Source organism: Salmo salar, chromosome ssa17 (assembly GCF_905237065.1).
Source record: "Salmo salar chromosome ssa17, Ssal_v3.1, whole genome shotgun sequence".
Taxonomy (NCBI): domain Eukaryota; kingdom Metazoa; phylum Chordata; class Actinopteri; order Salmoniformes; family Salmonidae; genus Salmo; species Salmo salar.
This window is the reverse complement of record NC_059458.1, coordinates 13876315-13884789: the sequence shown is the minus strand read 5'-3', so window position 1 is coordinate 13884789 and position 8475 is coordinate 13876315. Positions and strand designations below refer to the sequence as shown.

General features: G+C 44.3%; 1 protein-coding gene across 1 annotated transcript; it reads right to left on the bottom strand.

Annotated features, from left to right (window-relative positions):
* LOC106575172 (frizzled-7-A) lies at positions 1-3297 on the bottom strand. Its single transcript, XM_014151446.1, has 2 exons — positions 2950-3297; positions 1-2624 (listed from the first exon to the last, which is right to left on the bottom strand). Exon 2 carries the CDS (start codon positions 2611-2613, stop codon positions 934-936), a length of 1680 nt encoding a protein of 559 aa, XP_014006921.1. The 5' UTR covers positions 2614-2624; positions 2950-3297; the 3' UTR covers positions 1-933.
* Between the last annotated feature and the right edge of the window lie 5178 nt (positions 3298-8475).

Here is an 8475-nt window from a genome sequence, read left to right as displayed (position 1 = left end):
TTAAAAACGTCATCATTTTATTCTGTGAAACTGTACAGATACAAGCCATATTGCATTAAGAAACATCCAAGTAGAAACAGCAAGATTATAATTCTTATAAATACATATGTTCTTTTGAAAAAGAGTGAATATTTACAAAATGTGGCCTGTAACGTGGCAATTTAATAGCGACATCTTACAGCTAGACGACGTCCCAAATGGCACCCTATGTAGTTCACTACTTTTGACCAGGTCCCCTAGGGCTCTGGTCAAAAGCAGTGCACTATATAGGGAATAGGGTGCCATTTGGGACAGAAACACTATACACAAGCATAATAAGCATAATACAACTAAAAAAAAGTGTGTGTTAGACATTTCTCTCTGTGCCAAGATGAATGTTCTCAGATGTCTGCAAGTTAGCGTAAAAGTAACATCAGCCACACGTAACAAAAACAGGTACATCAATTTAAAAGTACCGAAGCAAGGAATGGAATGCACATATTCCAAAAACCTTTGTAATTCCTTGCAAAACTTAACATACATTGGTCTTGACAGACATTAGCCCTGTATCCCTTGTTTCTCCTCGGATGAGAAACTCACTTCATAATACAAAATAGTTCTAGACATATTCAAATGTCATGGCAAAACAGACTTTCTTTGTTGCTCCTGTTACATCACTGGGTGGCACATTGTGGTTTAAAAGTCATGTTTAAATGAGATTATAGAATGTTTTAAAATGTTATGGGGGTTACTGAAAAGTTAAAACCCCTCAAATATTGAACAAATGTTCAGTCAATGGCTCATAGGGTTGTCAGGAGGGACATTCTCAAAGTAAAAGTACTTTTTTTCAGAGTTCAAATGTCTTATGTCCAATAGGAGATAGGAAGGGATATGCTCAGTCGGTTTCATCAAAAATAAAAAATAAAACTCCTCCACATTAACCTTCTAGAAAGTTCATACGGTCGTCTCTCCTTGGTTGCGGTTACTGAGCCGTTTGTAAAACCTGCACCAGCTCTGTAATGTTTTCCCTGACCAGATCCAGAACCCAGACGTGATGCCCACGATCATCGTCATCAGGTACTTGATCATGAACACCGTGAAGTCCGGGGTCATCGGGGCAAAGTTGTTGGCCGGGCACGGCACGGCGAAGCGCTTACACGTCTGCATGTGCCAGGTCTTCTCCCATTGGTCGCGGAAGGCCTGCTCGTAGAAGTAGCAGGCGATGACGATGGTGGCGGGGACGGTGTACAGGACGCTGAACACCCCGATTCTCACCATCAGCTTCTCTAGTTTCTCCGTCTTGGTGCCGTCGTGCTTCATGATGGTTCTGATGCGGAACAGAGACACGAACCCGGCCAGGAGGAACGAGGTTCCGATGAAGAGGTAGACGAACAGGGGGGCCAGGACGAACCCTCGTAACGAATCCACGCTGTAGATGCCAACGTAGCACACCCCTGTGAGAAGGTCCCCATCCACTTGCCCCATGGCCAGGATAGTGATGGTTTTGACAGCCGGTACCGCCCAAGCCGCTAGGTGGAAGTATTGCGAGTTGGCCTCGATGGCCTCGTGACCCCACTTCATACCAGCAGACAGGAACCAGGTGAGGGACAGGATGACCCACCATATGGAGCTAGCCATGCCAAAAAAGTAGAGGATCATGAAGAGGATGGTGCAGCCCTCTTTCTTGGTGCCCTGGGCCACTGTCTTGTAACCGTCCTCTTTAAACTTGTCTATGCAGACCACTTTATCCTCCAGGAAGAAGCCTGCTGTATAGGCCACCGCCACCATGAAGTAGCAGCCTGAGAGGAAGATGATGGGCCTCTCCGGGTAGCGAAACCTCCTCATGTCTACAAGGTATGTGAGCACAGTGAACAATGTACTCACACAACACAAGATAGACCAGATACCCACCCAGAGTTTGCCGAATTTCAGTTCCTCCTCGCGGAAATACATTAGTCCGTTGGGCTTGGTGGACTCGCATGGGGCACCACAGTCTTTCACCCCCAGGAATTTGTAGTTGAGGTAGGTTGGGACCTGAAGTTGTAGGGGACAGGAGAAGGGCTGGGCAGCAGGGCGACCGATGTTTGGGGGTAAGGTCATGAGCTCAGGCAGGTTGGGAGTGGGGTCCGAGGTAGGGATGTCCGTGTCTGAAGTGTTTTGACCCACACAGATCTCCCCAGCGCCGTGGACTGGGAAGTTCTCGCAGCGGAGTCTCTCTGGCCATTGAAACCCGAACTTGTTCATGAGCGCCTCGCAGCCCTGGCGTGCGCGCTCGCACAGTGATCGGCATGGGGGGATGGCCTGTTCTAGAACTGTGCACACCGGTGCGTACATGGAACACAAGAAAAACTTAAGGTCCATGGAACACTGGACTTTCACGAGCGGGTAAAACTGATGGACCTCCAGCCCCGCATCCTCCTGGTTTGTGTGTCCCAAAAGATTCGGCATGATGGTTTGATTATAGGCAATGTCTGTGCAGAGGGGGATGGAAATTGGCTGACAAAAACCGTGTTCTGGTATAGAAATTCCTTTCTCGCCATGATACTGACCGGTACACGGCTCCAGCATTATGCAAACCGTCAGCAGCGCGCACCCCGTTATCCAAATCCACTCACAGGTTCTCCTTACCGTCATGATAGCAGCCCCTGTGTTCAGAACAAAAAAAGTCTCTAAGAATATTACCCCGGAGCTGCAAAAAGCCCAAATCAATTTCAGTCCACAGAAGGTTGAAATGTCCTCTCTTCTCCCGTCTATATAAAAATGGGAAAGGAGCCTAAAGTTAAAACAAAGTTAAATGCTTGAAAAATGCCCTCGGTCGCTCTCCCCACATTCCTTATTCCAGTGTTCACAGAACTCTCCAAGAAAATGGAGGATTGCTGGTGAGGGATTTATTTATTCCAATCAAACCACTGAAAACCTGGGAAATTCCAATAGTCGGTTGTTTTTTTTGCAGTTCGTTTATTTACTGACCTGGTTCTTCGTATTGGAAACAAACGTATGACTTGGAAATGGAACGAGTTGACTAATTTCTTCCAGATTCCCACAAATCTTCGTTACATCACATTATAGGTTGAAGCAAAATTGAAGTCTGCAAAACCTCATGGTTTTCCATCTCGCCTTTACAACTCAGCCAATGTTCAGCTCGAGGCGCATTAGTAGGCTACGATTAAACCCGGCTCAAAGTCTGTTGTAAAAGGCAAATCTCTTCAAAAAGTACACCACTACTCGTCAAACTATTTCTTCCCACAACGCTAAGACCGTGATCTGCCTTCTGGAGAAACTTGCAAGATTGAATCCCCACACGCTACAGAGTTTGATCGGTTTCTTGGTGCCCACACATGCGTATTTTCAGGGGCGCCTTGAAACCACACTTTCTCCACCAATTGAATGATTTGTTTTCTCTCCCATCTCGTCATTGATTGGAGTGAAGTGAAAAGGGTGGAGTTTAATGCTATCTTCAGCGATACAGTGGATGAGCTTCTTTTTTTCCTTTTTTTTGTAACCTTTTTTTGTTCATCAATTAAAATATAAAAATGGTTTAGAATATATATATTTTTTATTCTATGTTGGGAGCGGGCTATAGATAATTTAGGAGACATTCAAGCATTAGAAGTTGAAAAATAATATTAGACCACCTATCCTGCTCTTTACAGCTTCTTAGACCTACATGAAGTAATTTATGTTCTTTTGCATGCCCTATATCTCATTCTGTTTGTCAGGATAGTGTCCAGGGTTAAACTCGTAAGCCAGGCCTCTGACAAAGTAGAGCAATAATTGTAATATTTATGGTATTGTTTATTTCAGAGTGGAGCCCAAAGTTTCTGGGAAATCATCTTGGTATGTGGACTGCGAAAACTGTTAGGCAGCCAAGAACATTTTACTCATGACTTGAATCTCCATTAAGTATCTTTTATAATTTTGCCCATGGCTCATTCATGAAATATAATTTTAAGTTGTTTGTTTGTTGAGTTTTTCAAAGCAAACATGTCCTTATAATGTAATTCTTGGTGGATGTCAGGTCGTTTTTTGGATGGTGTTAGAGATGGCCTTGCATGCCTCTGATAGAGTCAAGCTAATAGGCTGCTATTGTTGTAATGACCGACGCTGGAGATGAGAAGCAGGTACGGGGATTCAACATTTATTCAGGAACAGACAGGTAACAAAACAGGAACAGCGTCAGCACCCGGGTAAACAACGACAAATGACAATTAATGCAGAAGCCGGGAACAGAGCGGGAACCAGACAGATATAGGGGAGGTAATGACAGAGGTGATTGAATCCACGTGAGTCCAATGATCGCTGATGCGCGTGACGGGGGGGAAGGCAGGTGTGCGTAATGATGGTGGCAGGAGTGCGTAATGCTGGGGAGCCTGGCGCCTTCGAGCGCCAGGGAGGAGGAGCGGGAGCAGTTGTACAATTGTACCCTATTGTATGGTAATGTATTAATGTTTATACAATTTTTTGCCTCTCGTTATTCTTAAAGATTCTTCATCTTTTCCTATTGAATGGATATCTTCACACCCCCAACAGTGATTATCATGAGATAGCAGCACATAGCCTATATGATGTAACCATATGATGTATCATTTATGTAGTTACATAGTAGTAGTCTATATTCTTAGAAAAAAGGGTTTCAAATGGGTTCTTCAGCTGTCCCCATAGGAGAACCCTTTTTGGTTCCAGGTAGAACTCTTTTGGGTTCCATGTAGAACCCTCTGTGGAAAGGGTTCTACATGGAACCCTTACATTTTCCACCTGGAACCGAAAGGTTTCTACCTGGAACTAAAAAGGGTTCTTCAAAGGGTTCTCCTATGGGGACAGCCAAAGAACCAGTTTAGGTTCTAGATAGCATTTTTTTTTCGAAGAGTGTGGGTATTGATTTTTCCTACTTTCCTACATGGTTTTCATGAAGCTTGCTGTTTTGTAATGTGTGTGTAATATAATGACTGTTTGTTTTCTGTAGAGATGGTGGTCCACTGAGTTGGGAGAGCTTATAGGGAGGAAATGCCTTGATGTTTTCCATCCAGCATATGGATTCGCTGTTGCTCTCTCTCTCTCTTTCTTTCTCCTACATTCTGTTTTTCAATCAAGGTTCCCAGAGCAGAGAAAGCCATACCGTACTACCCCTCCCCTCCTCCCTCCATTCCCCTCAGAGAGACCAGCAGAACATAACCCCCGGGGTCCGCAAGTACAGCTATGTATTTATACCATCCCTCTGAATCTATGCAGCAAACCATATGGGAATGTTTTTGACTCAGGGCTGAAAGCAAGCTGCGTTGAAAAAGAGAGAGCTCTGTGTGTGTGTGTGTGTGTGTGTGTGTGTGTGTGTGTGTGTGTGTGTGTGTGTGTGTGTGTGTGTGTGTGTGTGTTTTATACCTCAACTGTCACTGCAGTTTCTCAATGGGCCCTACTAGCCTAAAGACTACCACTGTTCCCTCTCCTATATGAACACATTATAGACCTTAACCCCAATCTCCATCTGTTATGAATGACTATACAGATACAGTCATTGGGACCTGTATAAAACACCGTATCCAGGGACACACGCATGCTGATTCACGCTGTGGAAGGTCAATCTAATTGGGTTTCTATTCACCAGATAATCTAATGCTGTGTGTCCTTATAATGTTATCTAACTGCTACACCACTATTGCCGATATAGTGCAGTACTTTTTACCAGGGCCCATTTGTGATGCAGACTCCAGTTCTGTGTGATGGGTGTCTTTAGAAAGTTCTGTTTTTGCTCTGCTTTACTGGCAACGGTGTGTTATACTTAACACTACGCTGTGGCTGCTACAGAACCTTAGTAGGTGGCCTCTCCTTTTTGCCATCCTGTGTCTGTTGATTATTACCAGGGAGTGAGAATGAATATCTCACTGCTCAATCTTGAAACATTGATGGGAAATGTTGGTGAGAGTGCCTTTGTCTCTATGCTGGGGAGGCAGGTAGCCTAGTGGTTAGAGCGTTGGACTAGTAACTGAAAGGTTGCAAGATCAAATCCCTGAGCTGACAAGGTAAAAATCTATTGTTCTGCCCCTGAACAAGGCAGTTAACCCACTGTTCCTAGGCTGTCATTGAAAATAAGAATTTGTTCTTACCTGACTAGTTAAATAAAGACAAATAAAAAAAGATATATATTTCACCTTCATTTAACCAGGTAGGCCAGTTGAGAACAAGTTCTCATTTACAACTGCGACATGGCCAAGATATAGCAAAGCAGTGCGACACAAACAACACAATAGAAAAATCTCGATATAGTGTGTGCAAATGTAGTAAAATTAGGGAGGTAATGCAATAAATAGGCCATAGTGGCGAAAAAATTACAATTTAGCAATTTAACACTGGAGTGATAGATGTGCAGATGATGAATGTCCAAGTAGAGATACCAGGGTGCAAAGGAGCAAAATAAAATAAATACAGTATGGGGATGAGGTAGTTGGGTGGGCTATTTACAGATGGGCTGTGTACAGGTGGAATGATCGGTAAGCTGCTCTGACAGCTGATGCTTAAAGTTAGTGAGGGAGATATAGGACTCCAGCTTCAGTGATTTTTGCAATTCGTTCCATTCATTGGCAGCAGAGAACTGGGAAGGAAAGGCGGCCAAAGGAGGAGTTGGCTTTGGGGATGACCAGTGAAATATACCTACTGGAGCGCGTGCTACTGGTGGGTGCTGCTATGGTGACCAGTGAGCTGAGATAAGGCGGAGCTTTATCTAGCAAAGACTTATAGATGACCTGGAGCCAGTGGGTTTGGCGACGAATATGAAGCAAGGGCCAGCCAACGAGAGCATACAGGTCGCAGTGGTGGGTAGTATATGGGGCCTTGGTGACAAAACGGATGGCACTGTGATAGACTACATCCAATTTGCTGAGTAGAGTGTTGGAGGCTATTTTGTAAATGACATCGCCAAAGTCGAGGATCGGTAGGATAGTCAGTTTTACGAGGGTATGTTTGGCAGCATGAGTGAAGGATGCTTTGTTGCGAAATAGGACGCCAATTCTAGATTTAATTTTGGATTAGAGATGCTTAATGTGAGTCTGGAAGGAGAGGTTACAGTCTAACCAGACATCTAGGTATTTGTAGTTGTCCACATATTCTAAGTCAGAACAGTTGAGAGTAGTGATGCTAGTCGGGCAGCGATCAGTTGAAGAGCATGCATTTAGTTTTATTTGCATTTAAGAGCAGTTGGAGGCCACGGAAGGAGTGTTGTATGGCATTGAAGCTTGTCTGGAGGTTTGTTAACACAGTGTCCAAAGAAGGGACAGAAGTATACAGAATGGTGTCGTCTGCGTAGAGTTGGACCAGAGAATCACCAGCAGCAAGAGCGACATCATTGATGTATACAGAGAAAAGAGTCGGCCCGAGAATTGAACCCTGTGGCACCACCATAGAGACTGCCAAAGGTCCGGACAACAGGCCCTCCGATTTGACACACTGAACTCTATCTGGGGGACCTTGAGCGTGGCTGAGGTGCACCCAGCCACGCTGAACCAGATTGCATAGCGGAGAAGGTACGGTGGGATTCGAAGTGGTCGGTGGTCTGTTTGTTAGCTTGGCTTTCGCAGACTTTAGAAAGGCAGGGTAGGATAGACATAGGTCTGTAACAGTTTGGGTCTAGAGTGTCTCCCCCTTTGAAGAGGGGGATGACCGCGGCAGCTTTCCAATCTTTAGGGATCTCAGACGATACGAAAGAGAGGTTGAACAGGCTAGTAATAGGGGTTGCAACAATTGCGGCGGATACTTTTTAGAAAGAGAGGGTCCAGATTGTCTAGCCCAGCTGATTTGTAGGGGTCCAGATTTTTCAGCTCTTTCAGAACATCAGCTATCTGGATTTGGGTGAAGGAGAAATGGGGGAGGCTTGGGCAAGTTGCTGTGGGGGGTGCAGAGCTGTTGACCGGGGTAGGGGTAGCCAGGTGGAAAGCATGGCCAACTGTAGAAAAATGCTTATTGAAATTCTCGATTATCGTAGATTTATCGGTGGTGACAGTGTTTCCTAGCCTCAGTGCAGTGGGCAGCTAGGAGGAGGTGCTCTTATTCTCCATCTATTGAACAATGTACAGTATGCCAGAGCTTGCCAATAGTTTCTCTTGTACACTGTTCAAGCAGTATATTTTAATTCCAACCGGCTCATTCAACCACAACAATACGTACACTACTGGTCAAACATTTTAGAACACATACTCATTCAAGGGTTTTTCTTTATTTTTTACTGTTTTCTACATTGTAGAATAATAGTGAAGACATCAAAACTGTGAAATAACACATAGGGAATCATGTAGTAACCAAAAAAGTGTTAAACAAATCAAAATATATTTTATATTTGAGATTCTTCAAATAGCCACACTTTGCCTTGACGACAGCTTTGCACACTCTTGGCATTCTCTCAACCAGCTTCACGAGGTAGTCACCTGGAATGCATTTCAATTAACAGGTGTGCCTTCTTAAAATCGAATTTGTGGAATTTCTTTCCTTCTTAATGCGTTTGAGCCAATCAGT